This window comes from Oryzias latipes, chromosome 13 (genome assembly GCF_053564925.1).
Source record: "Oryzias latipes strain Hd-rR chromosome 13, Olatipes_Hd-rR_3.1".
Classification (NCBI taxonomy): domain Eukaryota; kingdom Metazoa; phylum Chordata; class Actinopteri; order Beloniformes; family Adrianichthyidae; genus Oryzias; species Oryzias latipes.
Window position 1 is genome coordinate 18397136 of NC_136249.1, and position 27763 is coordinate 18424898.

The 27763-nt window shown below is 43.4% G+C and overlaps 4 protein-coding genes across 5 annotated transcripts; 2 read left to right on the forward strand and 2 right to left on the reverse strand.

Annotated features, from left to right (window-relative positions):
* Nucleotides 1-209: 209 nt before the first annotated feature.
* On the forward strand, nt 210-3134 carry LOC101154795 (homeobox protein otx5-like). Its single transcript, XM_004075458.5, has 3 exons — nt 210-785; nt 1388-1539; nt 1627-3134. Exons 1-3 carry the CDS (start codon nt 686-688, stop codon nt 2263-2265), a joined length of 891 nt encoding a protein of 296 aa, XP_004075506.1. The 5' UTR covers nt 210-685; the 3' UTR covers nt 2266-3134.
* A 10120-nt stretch (nt 3135-13254) lies between these two features.
* Nucleotides 13255-16962, reverse strand: LOC144981726 (histone H3.3A). Its single transcript, XM_078930016.1, has 4 exons — nt 16805-16962; nt 15646-15789; nt 15426-15579; nt 13255-14386 (listed from the first exon to the last, which is right to left on the reverse strand). The coding sequence occupies exons 2-4, from the start codon at nt 15771-15773 to the stop codon at nt 14258-14260; spliced, it is 411 nt and encodes a 136-aa protein (XP_078786142.1). The 5' UTR covers nt 15774-15789; nt 16805-16962; the 3' UTR covers nt 13255-14257.
* A 1574-nt stretch (nt 16963-18536) lies between these two features.
* LOC101155705 (histone H3.3A) lies at nt 18537-21112 on the reverse strand. Of its 2 annotated transcripts, none has more exons than XM_078930015.1 (4): nt 20976-21112; nt 19693-19836; nt 19473-19626; nt 18537-19381 (listed from the first exon to the last, which is right to left on the reverse strand). In XM_078930015.1, the coding sequence occupies exons 2-4, from the start codon at nt 19818-19820 to the stop codon at nt 19253-19255; spliced, it is 411 nt and encodes a 136-aa protein (XP_078786141.1). In that variant the 5' UTR covers nt 19821-19836; nt 20976-21112; the 3' UTR covers nt 18537-19252. The 2 variants fall into 2 exon arrangements, with proteins under 2 accessions (XP_078786141.1, XP_023817633.2); XM_023961865.2 differs by having other exon boundaries at nt 20962-21101.
* A 20-nt stretch (nt 21113-21132) lies between these two features.
* nop53 (NOP53 ribosome biogenesis factor) lies at nt 21133-27045 on the forward strand. Its single transcript, XM_004075457.5, has 12 exons — nt 21133-21878; nt 22375-22451; nt 22548-22650; nt 23551-23750; nt 24178-24233; nt 24306-24401; nt 24979-25080; nt 25158-25322; nt 25547-25722; nt 26448-26514; nt 26790-26866; nt 26946-27045. The coding sequence occupies exons 1-12, from the start codon at nt 21484-21486 to the stop codon at nt 27004-27006; spliced, it is 1575 nt and encodes a 524-aa protein (XP_004075505.2). The 5' UTR covers nt 21133-21483; the 3' UTR covers nt 27007-27045.
* The last annotated feature ends 718 nt before the right edge of the window (nt 27046-27763 follow it).

Here is a 27763-nt window from a genome sequence, read left to right on the forward strand (position 1 = left end):
AAAATGTGCACGCACCAATTGTTTGTTTTTCTCAACCTGACTTTGCTCTTAAAAAACTGAAAAATAACTTTATGCTGGTGTGAATGAAAGGTAACAACACACGAAGACCATAATTGGCCGATCTGCGAAGGACGCCGCTTGCGTCAGGGGCGCACAAAGGTGGGGGAGGGAAGGAGGGAGGGCTCTGCGTCTTACTTGGGTAAGAAGTTTCTTCTAATTAGCCAGTCAGCACTCGGTCGCCTCACTTGAGCTCTCAACATACCCGCATCCTCTTCTTGCGCTGGAACTGCAGGACTGCGCCCGAATTTACGCAAAACATTGAAGGGAGAAAGACGTTACATGCGCACTTTTGCTTTAGTTGTAAGGTTTTAAATCTTAGTGCAGTGTCTAAGTAGAATTTTTTCCGTGCTTTTATTTGTTGGTGAAGTGGTCAGGTGGAGACAGGTGGAGCAACGCGCTGGAGTCAGAGTCACCGGCATTTGGCTCAGCGGCACAAAGTCAGAGAGGAAAACAAAGCTAGGAGAAGGTATGAGAATCGTTTAAAATAACATCAAAGTAAAAACAACAAAACGGCCAAAGAGGGGGCGGGAAAAACAAGAGAGAGAGAAACACCCCCCAGGACTGAGGAGCGCCAGCCCCCCCGAGAGAGAGAGAGTGAGGCAGCGTTTTAAAGCCGGCAGGAGGTATGATGTCCTACATTAAACAGCCCCATTACGCCGTCAACGGGTTAACGCTGTCCGGCCCCGGCATGGATCTGCTCCACTCCGCCGCCGTCGGATATCCAAGTGAGTAGACCCCCGCACTTTCCTCCGGGAGCTGCGCTCGCGCTGTCACGTCTGTAAGGTCCGTAAAAATGGCATCGAGCGCTAAAAAAAAACTGAGGCAAAGTGCATTTATTCCCCCCGTTTTTCTGTTTGACCCCAAACGTAGCGGATTATTAGAAACAAAGAGAAATGAGTCTAAATTCAGATTAACTCCAATCTGTTTACATTAACTGATATTTGAGAACAGGCGCTGGTTGATCATCTGTCTTGCCGGAGCCTGAAGGAACCGATGGTTTGAGCGCAGATCTGACTTTTTGACGCAGGTTTTCAGCGAAGAAAAAACGCCTTAAAACTTTTGTAATCCTTCACTGAGTTTGGAGAGTTTTCCTTAAAAAACGAAAAAGAAAAAAAAAACAACAACAACAAAGAAAAAGCTTTCAGAAAGAAAAATAACAAAGACCACATCGGCTCATGATTTTCAAATGGAAGTATTTATTTTAGAATAAAAGTACATATTGTTTATTATTTAAACAGTTTTGAGACACTTATTTATTTTAAGTGCTGGTTTCTTCATCCCACAGCAAACAATAGAAATAAAGAGAATAATGACGGTTGTTTTTCAGGCACTCCCCGCAAACAGCGCCGGGAACGCACCACCTTCACGCGTGCGCAGCTGGACATCCTGGAGGCTCTGTTCGCCAAAACCCGATACCCGGACATCTTCATGAGGGAAGAGGTGGCCCTGAAGATCAACCTGCCGGAGTCTAGAGTTCAGGTATCACATCAGTCCCAGGTGTTCTGAACAGTTTCTAGTGTGTTGTTCTGATGATCATGTTGGACCCCTCACCCCCTCCTCCTGAAGGTTTGGTTCAAGAACCGGCGGGCCAAGTGCCGCCAGCAGCAGCAGCAGAGCACAGGCCAGTCCAAACCCAGGCCTCCTAAGAAGAAGGCGTCACCAGCGCGCGAGAGCAACGCCGAGGCCTCTGCCAACGCCACCAACGGACCATACAGCCCTCCGCCCCCACCTCCAGGGACCGCCATCACCCCCAGCTCCAGCTCTGCCAGTGCTACAGTGTCCATCTGGAGCCCCGCCTCCATTTCTCCGTTACCAGACCCCCTGTCTGCCTCCAGCACCCCATGCATGCAGCGCACCACCACCTACCCCATGACCTACACCCAGGCCCCAGCCTACAGCCAGAGCTACGCCGGCTCCTCCTCCTACTTCACTGGCCTGGACTGCAGCTCCTACCTGTCTCCAATGCACTCGCAGCTGTCTGGGACCGGAGGGGCCCTTAGCCCCATCACGGCTTCGTCCATGGGGGGGCCTCTCAGCCAGTCCCCAGCTTCCCTCTCTTCCCAGGGCTACACGGCTGCCTCCTTGGGTTTTGGAGCTGTCGATTGTCTGGACTACAAAGATCAAGCTGCCTGGAAGCTGAATTTCAATGCAGCTGACTGTCTGGACTACAAAGACCAGAACTCCTGGAAGTTCCAGGTCTTATAGATAACAGGAAGTGGGGAGGGAAAGATTTCGGGGGTGGAAATCTACAACCCCAGAATAATTGTGATGTAGAAGAATGTGGGAAGTTAACATTTTTGTCAGTTGAAAACCATAATCGGCTGAAATAAATTCCTTGTTGTTGTTTGGAACGTGTGGAATGATTTGCTGATTCTTTTGAGTGAGAACGCGGTTCTGTGTAGGCCTGTAGGTGGAGGAACACCTCCATCAGCTCTGACTGTTGGCGAGGAGACAGCTGGACCTCAGAACAGAATCATATTTGTGTGAATTCTGGCCTTTTCTGAACTGGACAATCATGAAACTGAACGGCCGCCGTCAACCAACTGACAAACAGAGCTCCGCCCCCTCCTCCACCTTATGCCTCCTGAATCATGGAGGATGGTCTTCCGTGGCCTTCAGTGGTCAGACCTCCTGCAGTGGGGGGGGGGGGGGGGGGGGGGGCATCCAGTCCCTGTTGCCTTGGTTGTAATCATCACAACAGCTCAAACACCGGACGTCTAATAAGATCATCGTTATGGCCCCACAATGGTCACATTGTGGCTGGCGGGGGCCAACCTTCACCTGACCACAGCTGCGTGGTTTTTTGATACAGTTTCTGCAGTCCAGCATCTGTGGCCCGTCTGGACTCCACCCTGTAGAGACATGACGCCGCTCTTTGTGTTCTATGTTAGCTTATGTCCATTTTTGTATTAGACTCCCATGATGTTGAGTTTCTTTGAAAAGTTGTGACCTTTTTTCCGTAAAATGATGGTCATGTGTTCTTGCTGTTTCTGTCTCCAGCTGACACAGACATTGATGGTAGACATTTATAAATATTGTTTTTGTAAATATTAAAACTTGAAACAACAACATCAGCGGCGTGTTGTCACACGACTCTTCTTCTGTTTTACACATCTCCGCCAACTTTTTCTCTGGTTTCTTCTTTTCAAACTCAGGGCTTCATCCATCAAAAGCAGCTGTGATAGAACCCGTTTCTCATCACTTATTGATTTGTAATCATTTTCATGATCAACTCCTCTGCTTTCGTTCTGACAGGAGTCGGGTTGTGCACATGGTCAGTGATGTCACCACCATCATGTTAGCCATAATGTTTCGGAGACATTAAATGACTTCCTACAAAACTGCAAAGATCCGTTCTTCCCGCTTCAAACGATTCTCTTTGCTTTTTAGTGTTGGACCTGAGCTGGGGGGGGGGGATTCAGATCCAGACTTCAGTCCTTAAAGAGGACAGGCAGGAGATTACAACGCCCCATTATATTGAGTCACTTTGACATCCAAAAGTCTGAAGTACAGGAACTGGGCAGATTACTTTGGATTGTAGAGTTTTCCTGTTGCTGCCACCGATGGGGCAGAAGGTCAGCTCCACGGGGGTGGAGAGGAGTGCACCACATGAGAGCTCTTTATCTGCCCATTAGCTGCTGCGTGTTGAATGACATCTTGAAACCAGGCTGGAGGTCTTGTGTCATGAGCCAATGCACTTATGAGCGGAGCGTTTAAGCTGCACTACAATAATGTTGAAAGGCTGCTGCTGCCTCTCTGCTGCTTTGTTGTCAGACCCACCAAGAAAATACTTTACTGTGCCTGTGTGTGTGTGTGTGTGTGTACGGGGGTGGGGGGTGTGGCCTCGCCAGCACCAGAATGTTCGTTTTCTGCAGAACATCATGCTGCATTAAATTTATACTTTATACTTACAATATAGAAACCCCCACTTCAACCCCAACATCTGCTCTACCTACTAAAACGTTCTAAAGTTTTCTAAAACTGTCAGAATTTCAGTTTTGTTCGAACCAGAGTTGGTGGAAGTCAGAGTTTCTCTTTGTTCCTTCGTGTTCTATTCTCAATTGTTTTTGTAGAACTTTCTAAGGTTTCCAAACTCTATTGGTGTCTTTCAGAAAAAGCTCCGAATTTGATCAGCATCATGCTCCTGGAAGATGATTGTTGGAGTCAAACATCTAGTTTATTTCAAAAAGAAGAGGTTGTAAGAATGTGAGTAAAGATTGTTTTGTGCTACAAAAAATATCTGTGAAATAAGTTCATTATCTTTGGCAGATAGGCTCTGGGCCAATGGCTTCTTGTGTGCTTGAGATGAACTCGGATCATGGATAAATAAACCTGATGGTGGTTGGAGACCTAACCCTAACCCACAATGGGGTGGAGAAAGGGGTGAAGGAGGGCCAGCGAACCATCTAATGCAGAGAGACAACCATCTATGAATTTAAAGACTAATGGGCATGTACAGCCACTATGTACATTTTGTGTATATTGCACTGATGAAAATTGGTCATACCTGAATGTATGTGGAAATAGTGAGGATTGTTGTGGTTACTTGTCTATACGGGAAATTTTCACAGATGTGTCACAAATGAACCACGTTAAAATCACAGAAGAAGTACAAATAAACCGCGCAAAGAACACGTAAATCAACGTAGAACATGAACCGTGTGTGATTATTGTCTCTGTTTATATGCAATCCATTCCATCCACATTCGTGCGTCAAGTACGTAATTTGGCCGTAATTTATTTGGCATGTACAAGATATATAAGTTATTTGTTGGTGGTACATGGCAGAAAAGTCCATTGGACACATGTGGAGTGGTCGTGGAAAGCCACACAGCTGCGTATGTATGCATCTTGCAAATATCACGCACATTTGCGTAAGATTCACGTAAAGATTGCCTATAAACTACGTAAAATACACATAAACTGCATAATTTTTTACTGACCAACAATTTTGAACAACTCAAAACCAAATTCACATAAAGACCTCGACGGTCATCTCCACACATCGATGATTGACAAACGCAAAAACAATTATAAATGACATATATCACGTGTATAACAAAAGACCAACATTTCATACCAGGAAAATGCCTGTGTGACACAACCTTAAGATATGATCGTGATTGGTTTAGAAGACCACAAACTGTGTCTGTCGGTATTTGCTTGTTTTGTTGTATGTTGAGGACCCCCTTGAAAACGAGATGACACATCTCAAGGGGCTTTTCCTTCAAACAAATAAATTGAAATTAAATTGAAATTGAGACAGGCTGTCACTTTAGCTGATAGTTCAAAGTGAAGGCCTGACAGATGATAGCATGTAGAGTGACGACCCAGCGTACCTGGAATTGAGGAAGAGTTTCCTTATTGAAACTGTATCAAAGCTTCACTAATGTTGTTTTTGTAAAAATTAAAGCTTGAAAATTCTACGGTACAAACATTGTGTTCTCACAGAAACAGCTGTTCTTCTCTACATTTTAATGTCATGTATCTTCTGTTCTGGCTCCTGGGTGTTGCTGCAACATCTGAAGGCTCATCTGAACTTCTCATCCGTCTGTAGCGCCACAGACTCATCCACAATGCTGACAACAGTCAGTTCCACAGGCCACGAACAAGTGTCATGGTTCTTGGAGGAAATTCAAGCACAGCAGAACGTGGAACACCATGGAGGTTGGTGGCACCAACAACCACCATCCATTTCAAAGCTCTCGTGTAACTGTTTTGCTGTTTTGACAACAAGCACCCCCACAGCTTTCTCCAGCTCATAGGCCAGGAGGAGTTCACATCTCAGAGGAGACATTTTTATCTTCACTGGTCCGTTTCTGATGATCAGGTCCAGATTTAGTCCCAGATGATCGGAATGTTGGGTCTTTAGATCTGAGGTCTCCTTGAGGACTACACCGACACCTATTCTCCATCTCTGGTCTCTGCTGATGATGAACGCAGGCAGACGTGTGCGGCCATAATCCTGCAGCAGCATATGGGCGGAGAACCACACACACTCGGAAATATGATTCATGTCTTTCCTCTCTCCCTAATCCTCTGCAAACAAGCTGGTGGCCGGCCCGCTCTGGAGGAACACTGCAATCAAGCTGGCCCCGCCCCCCCCACGCCGCGTCCCGCCGTTTCTCCTCACATCTTCTACTTCAACCCTGCAGAACAATTTCCTCTCAATTGATTCCTGATTCTAAATACATCCTGAGGACAAAAATGCACACACTGACACACACACACAAATACACATGCACACACTGACATAGACATGCACACACAGACACAAATAAACACACTAAATAGAAACAATCTAAACTAAGTAGACACAAACGCAAACCAGCTCACACACAAACACACACACACATGCTAACACAAACACACACACACGCACAGACTTTTGGTCAGTGTTTTGTGTGTGAGGTGAGTAATTCCTTAACAAAGTATAGAATGTAAATGTATAGAATCTGACTCTAATGTAAAGGAATTAGGTGAAGTCGTGTTTCTTTAAGGAACCAATGTTAAAGATTGAAAATCATCTCCATGGACCTGTGTTGTGATTCCATCATCACATGAATACTGCACAAGTGTAACCAGATGAAGACCTGCTGCATGTTGATGTTCTCACAGACACTGGATCTTGATGTCATCACCATGATGGTTTACATTATTGGTTAAATAACGTCTGTAATGCTGCAGGATCCCGTAAGCAGGTTTGAGTGATCTGCAGCTGGTCACAGTAACAGGATCAGTATGAGTGTATGAATGGATCAACCAGCGCTGTCAACCTCAGGATCCACCTCTGCTGAGGGCTTTACTGCAGATTACAACTTAACACCTTGTTAATTTCGGCAATAGTAAAAGTGTTTAAAGCTGAGGCTTAATGAAATGTTGGAGGTTGTCTGGATTACAGAGGTGTTTGGATGAAGGACCAACTCAGAAGATTCCACATCTTTTTTTCCTAAGTGTTCCCATCAACACTTTGACTCGCCCTTCTTCTGCTTCAGATATTTGGGGCATCCATCTTTGTTCATCCTGTCGTGGAGTGGTCACTTGGCCTCATCTGCCCCTCTGTGGTGCCACCTCTTTGCCCCTTTGCTCTTCTGCTCCTCACAGTTTGTTATTCTTGCTGATCTAATTTAGAGAATGTCCCAAATCCTCTTAATGTCCTGCTCCCTCAGCGTAACACTAAGTGAATTATACTGGATTACTGTCTCCCTCCTCTTCTTCTTCATCCTTGCTGTCACTCTCCACTCATCATTTCTTCACCTTTATGTTTGGCTTCTTCTGGACATGTCTACTTTCATCAGCAACATTCAACCTGTCACCCTCCAGCAGATGATTGGTTCCACTGTTCTCTTCTGGGACAGATGTTCTGCAAAACTGTCATGGAATCCAAAGTATTGTTTTTCAACTTTCATCTCTCGGAAGAAAGAAAGAGAAAAACCTAAAAGAGCGTGACGTTTACCAGAAAAGCCTTCTCACGCCAGATTAAAATGTTTTGCAGGAATAGTCCAGACAAAGGACTTTCACCATCCTTTGTGGTCATACTGTAGCTCCCCAGCAGCTCAGGTGGAGCAGGGTTCTCCAGCTGCTGTCAGGTGCAGGTTACTGCAGATCCTGTTACCACCAACACCATCCTCCTTCAGAGCTTATTCTGCTTTTGAAACTTATTTCCAGATCGAAGGGCATGGCCCAAAATGATCAACCTGAACGCAGAGAGAAAGTATCTTAGCTTTCTAAACCTGAAACAAACCAACCATCAGAATCAAGCAGAGAACCAGAAAAATTCTCATTTCACTTTTCTGTCCATTCATCCATGTTTCACCACAGCTCCCCCATGTGAACTTTCTTTTAGCAGAAATATTTTTGGGAAGTTGGAATTGAACATTTCTCTTTGCCAGTGCTCTTTCATGTACATTTGTTTGTGTGTTCATGTGTGTGTGTGTGAAAGTATTTGTGCACGGGTGTAGGTGTGTATTTACATGTCTGCTGTCAAACAGAAAAGGCTTGATGTTTTTGGATGGACCTTCTACCATCTTCTCCTCTCCTTCTACCATCTTTTACCCTCCTTCTTCTCTCCTTCTTCCATCTTCTCTCCTTCTTCCATCTTCTCTCCTTCTTCCATCTTCTCCTCTCCTTCTACCATCTTCTCCTCTCCTTCTACCATCTTTTCCTCTCCTTCTACCATCTTTTACCCTCCTTCTTCTCTCCTTCTTCCATCTTCTCCTCTCCTTCTTCCATCTTCTCCTCTCTTTCTACCATCTTCTCCTCTCCTTCTACCATCTTTTCCTCTCTTTCTACCATCTTCTTCTCTCCTTCTCCTCCTTCTCTTCCCTCTCTCCCCCCAACAAACACTCCTCCCTCACTCAGTAATTTCAACCATGCCTCTCTCGCTTGCACACGTAGCTTGCCCTAATCCCGCTCTGACCTCAATCCCGTGATGTAAGTGGTCATGTGATGCAGGGAAAGATGGAGGGAATGAAAAAGAGGCAGAAACAGGGAATGAAAGGGAAGAAACACACTCTAATCCCTCCATACTGGAAAATGTGTGTGTGTGTGTGTGTGTGGGGGGGGGGGCTCCATTTAGTTACACAAAATTAGTTGTAATGTCGCACAAAGACACACACTGATAAACACACACAAACACACCTACACACACACACAGATAAACACATAGACAGTTATACAGACACACACACAAACATAGAGATACACACACACAAAACAGACACACCTATACACACACATACTACAACATACACACAAATTCACCCAGACTTACACTTATATGCACACGCAAACACACACACATGCACTCTTGTAACAACAAGTCAACATGTTTGCTTCATGTGAGTGTCTCAGTGTTTGCGTGTTTTGTTTGTGACTATGAGCCAGTCACACCAAAACATTGTCATTCAGTTTTTGTTCATGTATTTGTTTCCTTTTTTCTTTATACACAAACGGAACTTTATTATTTTTAATGTAATTTTTGACGCCATTTTAAAAATCTTCACTTTGATTCATAAATAAACATAATGTTAATGGGTTACACTAGATTTATCCACCTTGAATGTGTGTGTTTTTTTGAAGTCTCAACATAAACAAAGCAAGGATTGTAATGTTTCCTTTATATTAGATCAATCTCTGTTAAGTCTTTCATGGACATTATGTAAATTATGTCAAAACAGAGACTCATCTGGAATCAAGGAATCTGTTGAAGTGTAGCTTTAATGGACTTTAATCAGTCATTTAACCAATTAAATGTTGATCACCAAACAAAGGCATTCTGGGAGTTTTTAGATCATCTTTTCTTTCTGTTTCCTCTCAGTGCATCACATGAACACTTAAAAAACAGAAGATTATCTCATGTTGGGGAACAGTCTACAGGTTAAATACAAACTTCCATTCAACACTTTTGTTCTGCCGTGTTCGATGAATATGATCGCTTCCACGTGTCGGACCCACGCCCCGAGATTTCATGGCCCAGAGATGCGGCTATATAACATTTGATCACTGAGAGAGCTGCCTGCTAATAGGCCACACTACAAGTCCCACAATGCACCACCAAAACGTGCCAAAAACCAACTGGTCTTTGTGTCTAATGATGAGCACATTCTCAGACTTGACTCCTCTGAGGAACTTCATCAAATCCTCACCGAGGATCTCCTCTTCTCAAAGCCTGATGCAGAACAGTGATGAAGATGAGACGCCAACTATGTCAGATCAGGAAGCCTCCAGCAGGGCTGCAAACTTAGCTTCAACGCAGGTTTCTGTTTTATTACAGGACATTTGCATTTTATTAAGAGGAATTTGCTTCTGGCTTTTCTTGGTGGAGAAAGATTTAAAGGTCCAGTTTTATAAAATGAATGCAACTGATTTTCAGTTCATTCACTGTTTATTATTGTTTTTAGGTACAAACTGTCATTTCAGTTTAAACATCAACATCTGTGCATCTCAAAGAGGCAAACTGAGATTTATTACACACTTTTATTTTTTATTGTTTTTCTTGCTACTACAGACATTTGATTTCCATATTATTTATAGTTTTACTTTTTATAATCGAGTAGGAAGAGTTTTCATTAGAAATTCTAATAAAAGCTCTAGATTGATGGTGAAATGACCTGATTTTTAAAATTTTTCTTATAGTTGATGTTGTTTCACAGAGCTTCTTCATTTCAGGTTGAAACCTTGCAATGGGATCAATAGCATGTTCTGAACATTGACGCAGTCCAGCCCTCAACTGGCTTATTTTATAGAATTAAAGCTGCTGCGTGTTTGAGTCTGACTGCTGAACCCTGGACCTGGTGGAGGATGCTGTACCTGATAGAGGACAGGGGACATGATAGAGGACGTGGGACCTGATGGATGATTGGAGGACGTGGATGCACAGAGCCACTCTGACTCATAAACTTGTTTTTTAGTGGCAGGTTGCTGAGGGAGGGGTCGTGTCATGCCTTAGCTGGCCGCTAGAGGGCGTTGAGAGCAGGCGGCCAGCATTCTCGCATGATCTGGATGAGCCTGCACACTGGATGGAGGCACACGGCTGATCCAAGCACGCCAACAAACAAACCAACGCAAAAGCAACTGAGAAACATGTTTTTTTTTCATCTCACTTCACATGTCTGACCGAAATGTGATGTAAATGCCTGTGAAAATTTAGCGTCCTCCAGATCTCACTGAGTTGTGTTCCAGGGTTCATCTACAACAATGACGTCACATTTGACGATTGTGAAGAACGGTATTCTGAGGCACAAACTCAGTGCAGACACTTTGCTGCTTTAACCCTTGTGCTATCTTAGATGACCCCACCCTTACATCGACGTGTTCTCCCTACCATGACAAAGGTGGATAAAGGTGGAAAGATTTCATGTAATCCATGGACACCAGTGAAGATCACAAATCATTGAAGAAAAAAGGTTCAGAGCACTGTCTAGTGGGTCTAGATGACCCAACTCCCCATGTTAAAGTGCCTAGGATAGAACAAGGGTTAAAACATATGTAGATTAATGAGGAAATTGTGCTGCAGAGACCATCTTCTAAGTTCCTGGTGGATAAACCGTCACGTTGTCTCACAACTAAAGTGGAGAGGCTAACACACTCAGTGGAGATGATGTTAATGAGCTCATTTGGGATCTGGATCATAACCTAAGTATCTTTTGGTTATTTCAACATGAAATGACTTTTGGTTTTGATATAATTGCTGCCCACATTCATGCAAAAAAGATCCATCTTCACAAAACATTGAACACACGCTGCAGGCCGCATGGTGGGGTAGTGGTTAGTCCCTGCTCTCACAGTGAGAAGGTCCTGGTTCAAATATTTGTTTTGGAGTTTGTATGTTCTCCTTGTGTGTGTGTGGGCTCCCTCCTGCAGTCCACACTTTTGTCCCAAAGTGTGGTTGTCTGGTTGACCTGCAATGAACGGCAAATTGTCCAGGGTGAAGATGAGGAAGCAGGAAGATGAAGAGCTCGTTTGTTCTTCTACCTTTGAAGAACTCTGCGTTTGAGTCCATCGTATGGGTATAAACACCCCCCGTTCACTCACCTCATCCATCTGTTGCCTCTGTGAACCCCCCTTCCTCCCCCTCATTTCGAGACATACCAGTTGTGTTAATCTATAGGCGTATGTCTCATTCTGCCCCTCCCCACCCCCCATTATACATACACATCTCTGTCCTCTCCAGCATCCATGTCCCCGGCTCCACCCGTCACCCACCCACCCACCCCAATCCCAGCACTGTGTTAATCTGGTGCTGCTCTGCCGGTCAGCACTTTGAGCTGCAGACAGACAGATTGGCTGTAATCCCCGGAGCACTGCAGATGGAGCGCTGAAGGTGAACACACTGAGTACACACACACACACAAAGACAATGGCACACAATGGGGGTGGGGGGTGGGGGGCATCTACCTCTCTGGACGGCCAGAGTCCATTACATAGACATCAATTAGGAGAGTGTTCTGGTAATCTGTGGCTGCAATCTCACGAGATACTGCCTTAAAATATGGGGGGGGGGGGGGGGGGGGGGATCCTCCATAAAGAAAATCGATAACAAATGCTTACAGAATTTACTTTAAGACTTTATTTTCTGTTAAAATATGAGAAACTATAGTTTTTAAACTTCAAAAAACCTTGAAAGAAACATTTTTATTGTAATCCTGATGATGGTTTAGATTTGGATCCAAACACCAACGTCATCTTGAATTACCTGTGTGAGTGGCTTCTTTGAAGGGTGTGACGGCTGAAACCATCACTCATGTGAGGTAGTCTTCACTCCTACAGACCCCATATAGTGTGTTTAAAACTACTATTTTAATGGGAAAATACACTGACCCTGAATCAAACAGTAAAAACACCAAACTTCTCCTCTGCTAGACACCTGGGAAGCTTGAAGCTCCTGCACAGTATCTTGGCAATCATTGCTATTTCTCCAGTTTCTTGTGCTCCTTCTTCCTGATGTTTCCATCACTTGGCACTGCCACATCCACCTAAAAAAGCTTGGCTCTTCTTTATTATGCACCACTACAATTTCTGGTTGGTTCCCCATTACCATCCTGTCAGTCTGGATCTGGAAGTCCCACAGGGTGTCTGCTCTCTCATTCTCAACCACCTTCGGAAGTGTTTCCCATTTTGACTTCCAGTGTTTCCAGTTTATATGCACACGTGTTCCTGTCCACTATTCCAGCCACTTGGTGGCGCTGCGTGCACATTTTCCCCGCCTGTAATTACACCCTGCAGTTATTTGCTGGGAGTGTTTCTGACACACACGCATGAGAGAACATGCACAAATGCGCAGTCCTGACAGAAAGTCCCAGCATGCGTGGACGTCATCGATTTACTGTATACGGTTTGTCTTGGTGTTACAAAGCGTGTGCCGTGCCAGAGGACTGTCGGTGTGAGCGTTTCATTTGAACTTCTAACAGGTGAAGATGTTTTCCATGATGGTGATGAAGGTTCTTCATGTCAGCTCCCATTGGTCTGCTTTTTGGACCACAACTGTTTGTAGAACCATTCAAACACAAAGAAAACCAAATGAAAGACCACTGGATCCTGTCAACAGGTCCACATTGAAACTCTGCCGCCATCTAGCGGCGAAACACATGTGACAACTATAGGAAAAAATCCTTTAAAAACATTATTTTTATGTAGTCGACCATCAACAATAACTCACCCCAGTATTGTTTGGATTTACTTCTGCACCACAGGTTGTGTAACATCCATTTATTACCACTTTATATGACAAATATGGAAATTACAAATGTTTCAGATATTATCTTTAAAATAAAAAAAAGAAAAAGAAATGTACAAGAAACAAACAGAAAAAAAAGAAACGGCTGCATTTGAGGTTAAACAGTCGTCCTGAGAAGCAGATGCTCAAAAGGTCTCAAAGGAGGAACAGAAGACGGGGATGCACGGAGTCTACATACATGCATGATGTATGTTATTGAATCCTGGACACCAATTTAAAATGCTTTATCCATTTAGCCCATGTCTCTTTAAAAAAATTACCTCAGTTCAAGACTTTAAGAATGTTAACGGACCTCTGCAGTAAAAAAGGTCCTGCAAGTCTCGGCTATAAAAGTCTGTGATGGCGAAGCCTCGAGGCTTCCATGATGGTTGGAACCACTTGGAAAACAGGTTTCTACTCTGCTGTCAGAACCAGTACTGGTACTCGGGTGTCAGAATCCGTCCAAGGCATCAGATGTGAGTAGAAAATGCCCCCCACCCCTGCGGTTCTGTGCGGTGGTGGTTTAAGCTCCTCCCCGTTTCTGTTGTTAATGGATAGACTGAAGTTCACGTGTGTGAATTTATATCAAACAGGAACAAATAAAAATCGGTGTGAACATGATGTGAACAGAAGAGTAAATGGTCGGTTTGCTCTATGCTCATGCAGACACACGCAGCACCCTGCTGCAGAGCAGACCTCCCCCTAGCAGAAGAAACCCCCTCCCTTCCCTCCTCTTTGACCCCTGACATGGGCGTCATCCAAACATTCTTCCAACAAACGCGGTCCAAAAACAGAGGTCTCCTCACCGTAGAGTGGGTTCATGCACCAGATGAGAGGCGATGCTGCACCAAGAAAACATGTCTATATAATTTAATGATAATAGAATCAGCTTTTCTCTACACACTACCAGAACAGGGGCGGGGGTGGGGGGGACGGATGGATAGAAAGGTGAGGGAAAGAAAGGAAAAACCACGACAGTGCCTAGGCACGCTCGCCACGGATGCGGCGTGCCAGCTGGATGTCTTTGGGCATGATGGTGACGCGTTTGGCGTGGATGGCGCACAGATTGGTGTCCTCAAACAGACCCACCAAGTAAGCTTCACTGGCCTCCTACGGGGGGGGGGGGGGGGGGGGGGGGGGCAAAAGACAGCTGATTAACACCAGGAAGTGTGGATGAGCGCCACAGAGTTAACAGCAGCAGTTCATTCTGGGTTTCCCTGAAGAACTGGAGTCATGTCCTGTGTTAGGACAAAAGGGGCGGAGCTCTGTTTGAGCCCACCGTCGACTCTTCTTTCCTCTTCTGTTGATTTGGACTTTTCCCCAATTACCAAATTAGAAGTTATTCACAATTTTTTTAGTTTTATCTTAATTTTTCCAAATGGATTCATTTTCCTCAAATTCTTGAAAGCCTTTTTATATTTCTGAAAATTACCCTTACAAAATATTTTTGTTTAGAATCTAAAATTTGACGCCTTTTACCAAATGTCTTGCAGTCTTCCTCCTCAACAATCTTCCCTGCATTGGTCTTTTTTCAATGACTTGAAATGAATCTTTTTGCTGCATGTTTCACTTCTACCATAGCATAAGATTTTATCTTGAACTATCGATCACAAGTGTTCAGAAAACTGCAGGAATCATTTACTGGTTTTCTTGTCCCGCTGCAAACTTACGACCTCCAATTTGAACAGCGAGAACGCCTCCTTGACTGTAAAAGAAATGAGCATCGCCGCACAACAAATCAAACGTATCCTGCTGTAGCACGCACATGCTCAGTGAGAGAATTAGTGAATAACATGAGAGGAGAAAGGGGCATAAATATCACATTTTGTAGCAATGACAAGACACTAAAAACCACAGAGACGCTAACATGATAAGAGAAAATGCTGCCTGGTGGACAGTTTCTTGCAGCTGCTTTTGTATGAGTGTTAAAGCAGCAAATACTAAACACGAGAAAAAATATAGTTTTAGACTAAAACAGTCAGATGGAAAAAGTTTTAAACTCCACTCTTTTTAAGACCAAGATGTCAAAAGTAAAAATTTTTTAATGCTTTTTGATGCCGTATTTTCAAATGTTCAAATTCAAGGTTTTTAAGACTTTTTTAAGACCCTGTGGGAACCGTGGTCTGAGGTGTAAAAGTGTGACACTGACCTGCAGAGCTCCGATGGCGGCGCTCTGGAAACGCAGGTCTGTCTTGAAGTCCTGGGCGATCTCTCTGACCAGACGCTGGAAGGGAAGCTTGCGGATCAGCAGCTCAGTGGACTTCTGGTAACGGCGGATCTCTCGCAGAGCCACGGTTCCAGGCCTGTGAGGAAGACAGGTATGTCTACGGTCTGAACCCGGCACCAACACACCTGATGAGGGCTCTCACCTGTAGCGATGGGGCTTCTTGACCCCTCCGGTGGAGGGGGCACTTTTCCGAGCAGCCTTTGTGGCCAGCTGCTTACGTGGAGCTTTGCCTCCAGTCGACTTACGGGCAGTCTGCTTGGTACGAGCCATGTTTCCTACAGATCACCTGCAGAGGTCATCAGGGGGAAACAAATCGAAAATAAATTAAAAATCTGCAGTTCCAGACAAACATTTAGTGGTTTCCCCCTCTCCCATCTAACCCATCAAAGCTGAGTGCAAAGCAGGGGGGCATTAGCTCCCAGCTTAGTGTCTATAAGATGAGCTGAACATGAATTTCAACTAGCAACACTTAGCTAATAAATGTTACTTTGACATACATTTGATGGAATAAATATGGACACAAAGGTTCAATTCATACACTCTCAAGAAGCATTTTTTTACATATATAAAAAAAACTAAATTAAAATATTAGGAATCTGATTTGAGAAATAATTTCAAATTAAGGGTTAATTATAGTCCTCAAACAAAGACCAGACGAAGTTATTAAAACTTGTTCTGCTTTGGATCCATCCCGGATGAAGGAGATAAACTTTTCAAAAAGTAAAGAAAGAAAAAATAACATGACAAACGGCAAATATATTACTGAGCTATTATTGGTCAGTACACTAAACCCCAAACCAAACAATAAACGAGCAGCCAATAAGGATGTCGGATTTTTATAGTAGGCGGGATCAACAACTCAACCCCACCATCGCTGGACCCGCCCACTTCGCTGTGATGATGGCGGCGGTTTGATGGGCAATCGGGATAAAGAATCAGGGCAGAAGCGCTGCTTGAATTAGTTTCATTTACGGAATAATGGCTCTTCTGTGATTCTTTTCGATAAAACAATCACACGGAGAAGGTTTTCAGGACTGAGTAGAACCCCATTAGGGGGCGAAAAGAGCGCTAACGGCTGCGTAGAACCGAGTTGAAGAACGGGCGCATAATTTGAAAGAGAATTCCGCATGATCAGAACGGCGGGCAGGAAGACGGCGTTTCACCGCCGCTTCGACTTTCTCTTTTTGTTGTTACCCCCGTGTGGAAAAACAAAATAATGTTTAATTTAAATGTAATTATTTACACACAAAAACATTTTTATGTCAATTTAAACGTATTATAAGCCAAGTGAGGAGCCTTACCGGGGATACAGTGAGCGGCGCGTCTCTATTTTGTTCCTCCTTTCTACAATGGAAACAGGCGATCAGCGGGAAAATGGCCGCCGCGTCAATCATGTATCCCACAATGCAACAGTACTCATCGGGTTTACCGATAACACTTCGATAAGTATGACGCTGCTGGATAAGGACCGTTTCAACCGCTGTTATCAAACATGTTAGTGAAACGGTCATCAAGTTAGAAAATAATTTAACTGGAAAAAGCAATATTTGATGTTTTCGTCCGTTTTTTGACTGTTTTTCTCCAGCTGGAGACGGTTTGCAGCTGTAGTTATAATTTATAAACATTCTGTATGGTGAAGGAGATGGTACAAAAATGTGGACTTGCAAATAAAACATTTTTTTAAATTTATTTATTTACAGAGAGCTTTACCTTCACGGACAACTGGGTTATCATCCATAACCCCTAACTTTATCCCATACCAGCTGGCTTTAAGAGATAAAGGTGGTTCTATGCACATGCCCCCAGCAGGCCCCACAGACCACCAGAAGCACATAAACAGCACTTCTTCAATTATGTGTATCGTAGATAAACTCAATTCTGATGTAATGTAACATCCCTCTCCCCAGAATGCAGAAGTGATTCAAAACACTCCTGCATTGCCTGTGGGTTAGTTCATTCCAAGACCAATCTAAGAGACCTGCAGGAGCACAACTTTTACAGAAAAACTGGGTCATATGATGACAAAAATCCTTTTTAATTCTTCGTTCTTAAACCAACGAAGTTAAATTTAACTGCACCATAAGTCTATTTGGAGGGGTAAATATTTAAAATACTTTCAAACTGGTGCTGCTCCTTCAGAAACCCTTCTCTAAAGGTTGGTAAGGTTATTGTATGGGCCAGAGTATCAGATGGGAAGCTGCTGAGAGGAAACCAAACCTAATCTCAGAATAACCATTAAAATCTATATTTGAACATATTAATTTTTTTTAAATAAAGTTTTAAGTTTAACAGAGGATCCATAAATCCACAAAGATCTGGAAGTTCAAATAGGAAGTAGCATATGAGGAAATTCAGGAGTACTGAAGAACTGATGCTGTGCGGCTTTTGAAGGCATCACCCTCAAAGGAAGCCTACTTTAATAAAAAACGTTTAATTTATTTTTTTGGCACCCTAACCCCTACTGGAACTTCATGGGATTTTGTTCCATGGGACAGAATAATCTGATATCAAGGCCACATCAGGTTGATTTAGAGAGCATCGCCGTGAAACTGTGCAGCAGACTTTTATGCTCTCAAACTGCCTTAAAGTAATAAGTCCCCTCCCCTTGTCTACTCATCAGGTTCATTCAATGCAGGGTGGATTCAAGTTTTTGGACATATTAGTTTGTGTGGTTTTTGGACACGAAACCTGCTGAAGTTGTGTTGGAAAGCCTTTCATGCTGTGAAGCAGTCCTCCCTGCCTGTCTGGGTTCATGATTCATCATATTTCACTACCAAATATCTGCTTCCTGGATTAAGCAACATTACTGATGTCATAAAAAGTATTCAACTTTCAGTATTCAACTCCAGGTTTCATTTTCACCCGTTCTTTGTTTCCACATGAATTTGACTGATTATGAGTACATGTGTTTCCATGACATGCCCTATTCTTAACATTCGGGGCTCATTTCCTCTCACCATCTGGGGCTGCTGAACATCTGAACAAGTTAGCTGGGGGGGAAAAAAACAGCTGTTAAAAAATAAAAACTGTCAATTTGAAGCTTTCAACCACAAAAATCACTTTTATTATGCTTGAATGTGAGTACAAGAATTTCCTCTTAAAAATGACTAAAAACATAAAACAGTAGAAAAAAAAAAGGATTATCATATCAACCTGAGAGAAGAACAAAAACACCACCTGGCTGAAAAATGAAAACAGGATCACACAGGTCTGCTACATATACGCCGCTTTTAGTCTGTCAAACCATGCAGTTATTTCTCAATGACAACTAGAATCAAGCTTCTGCTCTTTGAAACAATCAACATCAACAGTAGAAATAACAATACAGACAGAAAAAAACAGAAATCGCAGTACTTTTACAACTAATGTCTAAGAAAAAAAAAACTGAAACTTATGTCAAAGTACATGCTATTCCCTAAATGAAAACTTCGATCTTTACTCTACTTCCTATTCCCATTTCAAATTAGAGAGAATTGTTGCCTGCAGAAACACCCCAGTTACTATGGTAACAAGGTATTGCTGTGTCCTCAGTAAAACTGCTGAGTGGCTCTATCATTCAAAGTCTGAACATAGAAGAATAAACTGCTATTCAGAATCTGCTTCTAGTAGCACCAAAGAAGACATGATTGGACATTGACGGTCATCACAATGATATGATATATTTGTAGAACCTCAAACCAAACTACTGAGTGTAAAAGGAAGCAGAAGAAGAAACAAGTAAAGAAGCGTATCATGACGCGGGGATTCTCCTAGGCACGTTCGCCACGGATGCGGCGTGCCAGCTGGATGTCTTTGGGCATGATGGTGACACGTTTGGCATGGATGGCGCACAGGTTGGTGTCCTCAAACAGACCCACCAGGTAAGCTTCACTGGCCTCCTGTGGATGGTTGGTGTAAAAACACACAAAAACATCTTGAAATCTTGAATCAAGGAAATAAAGGAGAATTCTTCTAGACAGTGCCGCAAACCTGCAGAGCTCCGATGGCGGCGCTCTGGAAACGCAGGTCTGTCTTGAAGTCCTGGGCGATCTCTCTGACCAGACGCTGGAAGGGAAGCTTGCGGATCAGCAGCTCAGTGGACTTCTGGTAACGGCGGATCTCTCGCAGAGCCACGGTTCCAGGCCTGTGAGGAAGACAGGTATGTCTACGGTCTGAACCCGGCACCAACACACCTGATGAGGGCTCTCACCTGTAGCGATGGGGCTTCTTGACCCCTCCGGTGGAGGGGGCACTTTTCCGAGCAGCCTTTGTGGCCAGCTGCTTACGTGGAGCTTTGCCTCCAGTGGACTTACGGGCAGTCTGCTTGGTACGAGCCATGTTTCCTACAGATCACCTGCAGAGAAAGGTTTATATGACATCAATGTGTTTTACTTCTTTCTCTTTCGGCTTTTCCCATCCGGGGTCGCCACTGCGAATCATCTTTTTTCACCTCACTCTATCATGGACATCTTCTACCCTAACATTCGCCAACTTCATGTCCTCTGTTAGGACATCCATTTTTTATATGACATCAATGTGTTTTACTTCAATTGCCTTAAAGAAATGCAGCCATAACATTCATATAACACAGAATCCTAATTCATGCAGGTCAAACTTTAACATTCTGAGATAGAATAGTTTTATTAAACACTTAGGGTCCTAATGTCAACACCATAAAAAAATACAATGCAAAAAAATATAAAAACAAGGCACAAATTATAAACGAAAATATATATATTTTTAACTTCAGTTTTAAATTCTTTTTAATAGTGCACTATAAGATTATGTAATTGCTTTATATAAATGACAAACAAGAAATCCAATCGTAAAGGAGCTCTTCCTCCACTAACCAATTAGCATCTCTACACCCATCCACAGGGCGGGACCATGTAAGCCTCTCCTCCAATCACGAGCCGATATATTTAAAACCCCCACCCTTCTTGTATTCGACATGGGTTAGTTCGATTCTCTGAAAGGACTACCCAGTTGTCCACGTGTTTAGCTATATTCAACTATAATGCGCTATTTTTAGGGAAAACCAAGCGACTCCGCCCACGTCTGCTGTGCGGTGTTAGTAAACGAGCGTCTCGCCAGATGATGGCTGGCTTCTGGCTTGAAGAATGTAAACGGGAAGGGGAAAAAAATCGTTGTAGCGAGCGAAGGGCGAGATGAGAAAAACGACAAAATTACAGAAACACCGGCGCTTACAAATGGAAAATGTGAATTTAGGATTGTTCTGTACATGTCAGGGGATCGATTGATGAACACATTTTTGTCAGATGGTCCCTCACTTTTGGCGCATTTTCGAATGTAGTCCGAGCAGATGATAAGTCCTTCTGGTCTCTCGCTCCGACTCGGAAAACAGCTCAACTGCTCAGCGTTCGCTTTTTGATCGAAAATCTACCACACTATAACATCTATTCGACAGAACAATACAATAATAAATACTGTGATGTTTTGTTTTAATAGTTATACTTACCTTTGAAAACTTACTGAAAGATTTTCGCTGGAAAATAGAATTTTACTGTTCCTGTCTGCGACGCGTTGTCCTCAGCTTAAAATGAAGGAGGGCAGGAAAAAAAGAAAATGAACATAGACCAGCAACTGGAAACACGTTTCCCATCATGCACTGGGCACAAACATAAACACCAGCTGTAACTTTAGAAATCCATCTGAAACCATTTTGAAGAGGAAAAACGTGTTTATTTTGTAATGCTTTGTTAAAACCCTTTTGTTATTTGAAACATTTGTTTAAAAAAATGTAAATGTAAACACAGAAAAATAAGGCAGTAGCACTAATGTGACAATGACTTTACTCAAAAGTATTTTTAAGAAAGTGAATTCCAGCATTTGACCGGAATTCACAATTCGTTTTTTTGTTAAAAAACAAACTTTTATTTAGTTAGTTTATAATATCAGTTATACCTACAATGACATTCTAGTTCAATTACATTTAACCAAATTTTGTTTATATTCAGACTTCCAAAACATCAACTTTACAATGTATAATAATAATAATAATTTGCCAAAACATGTTTTAAAAAAGAAAGAAAGAAAAAGCACTCGTTCTTCCTATTGTGCTGTTCTGCATCTATTCCTGCAGGTGGCGACATTTCCAACGCCCTCAGAGCAGAAGAAGAATTCTTGTTTCCTCCCCCCCTCCTCCCCTCTTCGTCCCAGTCCTTTCAAAATGGCGGCTGCCAGGAGGCTGAAACGTGTCGCGGTTTCTCAGCCCGGTTTTTTAGGCTTGAAATCTAACGTCAAGCCCTCGGAGCTGGTCAGCAGCCGAAGAAAACGCGTCAACAAGAACAAGAAAAAAAACTGGAACAGACACAGTGACATCCATGACGTGGAGGACTTTTTGGAAGACATCAGACATCAGGAGAGGACGACAGGGTGAGTGTGTGTGTCCGTGGAGCAAGAAGTCTCACTCTGTCGAAGGGTTCGTTTTATTTGTACCGAAAGCACGTGATTCCTGGCAAATCTTCGAAGTAACTTTCCTGTTTGCTTCTATTAGAATCCATGGATCAATACGTTAACGAAATACACGGTTTCACGTGACTCTGGGGCGTCATTGATGATCCAAAATGTTGAGAACTTCTGTACAGAGCCTCACTCATCCAGGATGGTTCCACAGCAGAAACCTCTTGGATTATTAACTCTGACAAAGCACAGTCCAGATGACATTTTTAGAGATCTTCTGTTATAGAACATCATTCGGGCCACTTGTTTGCTTCCAGCTGTCTCTTAAAGGGGTCCCCACAGAAACGTATCTTCGTTCACTGCATCCATGGAGCTTCTCTTTGGCCTTCGATACTGTTCTTGTACTACAACGAGACGTTTGTTTTGTTGGTTTAGTTGTGAAGGTTCTTGTTCATGTTTGGTGTTTCAGGGGTCTACTGTCTGAGAAGCCAGATGACAGCTTGTTCTTTTTGGACGTTGGTCAGACGGATAAAGCTGGAAATGAAGGTAAAGGTTTGTTTGCATACTCCAGGATGATCCAATTTCTGCTTCTCAGCCGACTGAAGGTGTTGATGGTTTTGTTGGTCGCGTTCCTGTGTGCAGAAGCAGAACCCGTCAAAGCGGAAAAGGGGAAACGAAGAGTTCAGCGCCCTCTTAGGATAGACCTGATCCTTCAGCACGACTCCATGGTTCCGGCCCCTAAAAAGTGAGTATGCTCACCTGGTGTTAAAGCTGAAGATAAACCATGATGTTCCTGCCAATTTACCCTGTATAGACAGTGGATCAGGACTACACTAGATCAGACTAGATTACACTAGATCAGACTACTTTACGTTAGATCAGTACTGATCTGATACTTTTGTAAAAGATGAAAAATTGTTATAAATCCAGGTTGCTCCCTATGTTTTTAATACACCTTTTATAATTTAATACTTAAACAGAGCTCTTATGTGAAGTAGCTTCAAAAATCAAATAAAAACAGTGCAACTATTAACTGGAAAAAAATTAACTAGTAAGAATAGGTGATAACTAGTTATGTGAGAGAGTTTGGAAACCGTAGCATTGGTCTTTTTGATTATTTATGATCCATATTCACATGAAAAATTATTTGAAAATTGAAGGGATTTTCTCCAAAAATATTTGTAGCCCTACGAGAGTACGGTAAGTTTGGTGTCTGAAGCTTTAGGATCTTGGTCCCATGAACATGCAAATGAAACTGAGAAGAAACAATGCTAAAGGTTTTGGTTTGACCTTAACTATGGTGGACAAGTCGGGTCAAACAATACGGTTGAGTTTCCACGAGGGAAGGAATTGATTAGAGTAGATTTGACTAGTAATTAAATCTACTGATTGGACCTGTTGATCCAACGTGGGAACACCTGTGTGCAGCAAGAACCTATGCAGTCTTTTCATGGAAAAGGATCAGGAGCTCAGAGGACCGGAACTGCTGAAAACTCTGAGGACTTCAAGATACAGAAGACACTAGAATCCCTGTTGCATCATGACCCCTTCACATCTTCACCCCATAACGTCTTCATTCCATCACTTCGTCTGTAGCATCGCTTGTCTCTCGGTACAGTAAATGACCTTGTCCTCTGACCATCAGCGTGACGGCCTACCAGCAGCCAAACGCCAAGAAGCTCCGCCGGATCGCACAGAAGGCAGAGCAGCTGGCGGCTAAAGGTGTGTTACCACGGCGACAGAGACGTCTGCTGAGCAGGCGGCCCGCAGAGAAGACGGTGAAGAAGGCGGAGGCCAACAACAACCCCGACAGAGACTTCTACGCCATGTGGGGAGAAGAAAAAGGTGAGTGGGGAGGGTCAGCGTGATGGCGTCCGGTGATGATCCCATCCTTGCGCTCACAGTATTTCCTCTGTGGAAATGTGAAGATCAACGTGGAGCTCAGATGAGCGTTGTGTGAACGATCATCTGGGATCTGAGGATGAACTAGAACAACGATCAGTTTTCATGTTTTTGCCAGAGAACAGGACTTCTAACTGTAAATGGGATTTCATGTGTCTGGAGATCCAACATTGGACTTCACTCATTTTTTTTTAACCTGCATGGCCTGTTCTGGGTTCCATCAGGAGCTTCTCAGGAACCAGCAGCTCATCCAGAGCTGGTACCAGAAAAGTCCAAATGCTGCAGCATAAACCCATCTTTGTTAACTCATCCTGTTTTTACAAAGCGACGGTTTGGTGAAAAGTATGATTTGATGTTGTTTTCATCGCAGTGACCGACTCGGCTGATCCCTGGTATCTCCAGCAGACGGGGAAGAAGCTGGTTCAGGTGAGTCACTGCGGCTCCATCAGAGGGAAACCTTCTGGGTGCAGGTGTTGAATAACTTATTTGTTCCATCAGCGTCCAGAGAAGCTGAACCAGAAACCGTCTGTGCTCCCAGCTGTGGAGGTCATTGCTCCTGGGGGGTCTTACAACCCAGACTTCCTGTCCCACCAGGTGAGTCTCAGCTCTGCTGCGTGAGGAGTGACGTGTAAAGACGATTGTTTCATGAAAGAACGGAGGTTTTTACCTAGACCAAAGATGAAGGATGAAGCTCTTTCTCAGGAATGGGGGTGAAAATGCTGCTCTGAAGCTTCCTAATGGTTTAATCAAAAACCTCGTGTTTCTGTCCTGCTGTTGCTCGGATGATGGATATTTTCAGTTGGAAGTCCGTGTTGGTGAAGTGTAGCGTTGAAGAATACACCCTGTTTAAAGGGGGGGCTGTTGCAGCAGCAGATGCCTGTTGGTCAGTTCCCTCAGTGTTGCTGTATAAACTGGTTCTCACGGCGGCCATGATTTTGATAGAAATTAGTCTGTTCTCAAGGTAAAATGCTGGTTCTGGAACAGACCTGCAGCAGAATGGCTGCACTGTAAAGAGTTTTACTTCCTTTAGTCTTTTCCCTTCTGCTTTAAAGCTTCTGTACTTGATGGTTCTGAGCCAGACAGTTGTTGGAGGCGGTGGACTGAATGAAATAATCTGCAGTCGTTTCAGTCGGATCAGGCTGGTTCAAACGAAGACTTTGTGTGTTTTCAGGCGCTGCTCCAGGAGGCCCACGATGTGGAGGTCCAGAAGCAAAAACAAGAAGACAAACTCCAGAGACAGCTGGCTTTCCGAAAAGAGGACAGAGCCACAGAGGTGCAGACCATCATCTCTGCTGTCGCTGCATGTCTGTGTGCACGGTAACCTTTGACATGTCTGGTGTCTTTGTGCAGGAGACGATCCTTCACGAAGAAGTTGAAGGCTTGGTAGAAGATGAGGATGAGGACGAGGCAGCCGCTCCTAACGAGGATGAAGCTAACTCAGCACTGGGTGCCATAGCTGTGGCTGCGAAGAAGACAGAGAGGCAGAGAAAGAAGGAGAAAGCAGAAAAAATGAAGGTCTGTCATTGTTTTGTGGTAACCACGGTGACAGATGCTAAGGTTTAAAACAGCTAGAGCGTTATTTTGACGTTTCTGCTGCTCTACTCTCCCTTTGCGGAGCTTTCTCCATGATTTTTCCCTGAAAGCCTTTTGATGGTAGAACCTTAAAGAAAACCAAACCACCAGAAATAACTCATGTCTTCAGGCGTTACAGCTTCTTTTTATCCTAAAATGGTTTTTAGACGCAGCAGCAGCAGGCCAGCAGACGGCAGACGGAGCGGCAGCAGCAGCTCTTTCAGCTCCGCTCCATAAAGAGCTCCATCAAACAGCAGGAGCTGCAGACCAAAGCCAGACGGATGAAGAGGAAGGCCAGACAGGAGGCCCAGAAGGCTCTGCCCAGACGGCTCGGCAGACTCAAGTACGTTTCCGGATTCAAAACCTTTAGTCAACATCAGCATGAATCAGTGCAGACGGACAGACGACGAGGACAGATGAGATAAAAGTTCAGGCATAAGAACATTTGCTCCAGAATCAGTGCTTGAAGTCTTCTCAGTAAAAACAGGTTTAACTAAGTCACAAAAAACCAGCAGAAATAAAATGGTCAGTAAATAACATTTTCATTTTTCCTATTTTGGGTTTTAACTGTCTTTAATTAAAATGTTCCGCTGCTGGAAAGTCTTATGTTGATCTCAGATCCTTTCAGAACTCTAAAAGTTATTTATGTTAAAAAAAAAAAAGTCATCTTTTTCCTTTTTTAATTAACAAAGTTTTATTATTTTTGAAAGTAACAATAAAAATTCATTTTTTTTCTGGTTCCTTAGTTTGGACCAAGCAGCATCCTTTTGAGGAGTTGCAGATGCATTCTGGGATGTTTACATCCTTTCACTTTAAAATCACATTTATACTACTGCACAGGTTAAACTTTATAGAAATGCTTCCATTCTAATACTATATCATTGAAAAGATCCAGTCTGATTTAATAATAGGTCAATGGTTTACCAAAGTGTCTTCATGAAAGTGCTTCAAATCTCTTCAGATCAGAGTCTAAGGCTTTTATTTTGTAAGGCAGTCATCAGAGCTCATTTTCCTGCAGCTTCTGCAGGACTGTAGATACATGGAAGTGAGATGTGGTTTTCCTCACAGGTTCCAGGCCCAGGACCTGGAGGTCCAGCTGAGTGATGAACTGGCTGCATCCCTGAGACAACTTAAGGTACATCCTCTACCTCCACGAAGCCTCGAGCTCACCAGGATTCAGTGAAGTGTGGATGTTCATGTGGTGTCTTTATTTCAGCATAGCTGTTTCTCAGACCCACTTTTCCTTCCAGCTAACTTTCCTTAGATAGTCCAGTCCTTTACTTCTGATAAGTCCAGACCTGGGATTGGTTTTTGTGGTCTGAATGGGATTACATGTAGGCAGTAGATCACCCTGGCTGAGCAGATTTGCTTGCATTTGTTCTTATTTGTTGTAATATCCCGACTTTGCAGCCAGAGGGCAGCGTTCTCAAGGACCGCTTCAAGAGTCTGCAGAAGAGGAACCTCATTGAACCCAGAGAAAGGGCCAAGTAAGGCCATCAGCCTGAAGTCCTCACTGCTGTCTGGATCCATGTCTGCCAGCTGACCTGTTCTTCTGCTTCCTTTCAGGTTCAAGAGAAGACTCAAGGTCAAATACGTGGAGAAAAGAGCCTTTCGACAAATCACATGACTCTGTCAAAATAATGTCAATAAAATCTCATCAACAGAATCCTGTTGACCGTTTTCTTTCTGCAGGACAGCAGCTGCTCTTGTGTTTGGTTGATTACTTAGTCTTTTATAACTCGATCTGCGTGAGATCATCAAAAGGGGTTTGGTCTACAGCTGAGCCTGCTCAGCGACGCAGAAGACCAAGGGCTCAGGTGATGATTCCCAGCAAAGTTCTGCTCCACCTTTGGTTTTTCAGCCGTTGCAGATATTTGTTGATGAAATCTGGTTGCAGCAGATAAGTTTAGTAATCTCTGTCCAAAAATCAGAATTGAGTTTACTGAATGTGCTGAAAGAAGCAGACCTCAGCCTCTGCTCGCTCCTTTTAACATCTGGATGAGAAGAAAAGAGTATTTAAAATAAGTAGAACTTTGATGCTGTTCTGACTCTGATCCGTCTGAGCTGCTTTTTTGTGTGTTTAGAGGTAAATATGCTGTTTTAAGGTGTTCATGTGTGATGTCACAATGTTACTGTGGCCCCTGTCGTTTCTTTGAACATCTCTATTCTTATAAATAGAACCAGAACTCTACTCCATTCCTGCGAAATGTCTGCTGCCTCTCAGTAACTTTTCCAGACTCCCGCAGGTGTTCTTAGGACCTTTTGTCTTTCAGCTCTTCATCTTCTTCTCGCCTTACTTCTGGCTCGCAGTGACATAAAGCCAATTCAGTTGCCATTTTTTGCTAAAGAAAAATGTAATTAAAAAAAGATTAGCAAGAACATGT

Bases quoted from the DNA above. Each gene is read 5' to 3' on its own strand.
- nop53 (XM_004075457.5), top strand. From the start codon at position 21,484: ATGTATAATAATAATAATAATTTGCCAAAACATGTTTTAAAAAAGAAA. The intron at 21,879-22,374 runs GTGAGTGTGTGT...TTGGTGTTTCAG, and splicing joins CATCAGGAGAGGACGACAGG to GGGTCTACTGTCTGAGAAGC. The intron at 26,515-26,789 runs GTACATCCTCTA...CCGACTTTGCAG, and splicing joins CATCCCTGAGACAACTTAAG to CCAGAGGGCAGCGTTCTCAA.
- LOC101154795 (XM_004075458.5), top strand. From the start codon at position 686: ATGATGTCCTACATTAAACAGCCCCATTACGCCGTCAACGGGTTAACG. The intron at 786-1,387 runs GTGAGTAGACCC...GTTGTTTTTCAG, and splicing joins CGCCGCCGTCGGATATCCAA to GCACTCCCCGCAAACAGCGC. The intron at 1,540-1,626 runs GTATCACATCAG...CTCCTCCTGAAG, and splicing joins TGCCGGAGTCTAGAGTTCAG to GTTTGGTTCAAGAACCGGCG.
- LOC144981726 (XM_078930016.1), bottom strand. From the start codon at position 15,773: ATGGCTCGTACCAAGCAGACTGCCCGTAAGTCGACTGGAGGCAAAGCT. The intron at 15,580-15,645 runs GTGAGAGCCCTC...TCTTCCTCACAG, and splicing joins AAGAAGCCCCATCGCTACAG to GCCTGGAACCGTGGCTCTGC. The intron at 14,387-15,425 runs GTCAGTGTCACA...CCCCCCCCGTAG, and splicing joins CCGCCATCGGAGCTCTGCAG to GAGGCCAGTGAAGCTTACTT.
- LOC101155705 (XM_078930015.1), bottom strand. From the start codon at position 19,820: ATGGCTCGTACCAAGCAGACTGCCCGTAAGTCCACTGGAGGCAAAGCT. The intron at 19,627-19,692 runs GTGAGAGCCCTC...TCTTCCTCACAG, and splicing joins AAGAAGCCCCATCGCTACAG to GCCTGGAACCGTGGCTCTGC. The intron at 19,382-19,472 runs GTTTGCGGCACT...AACCATCCACAG, and splicing joins CCGCCATCGGAGCTCTGCAG to GAGGCCAGTGAAGCTTACCT.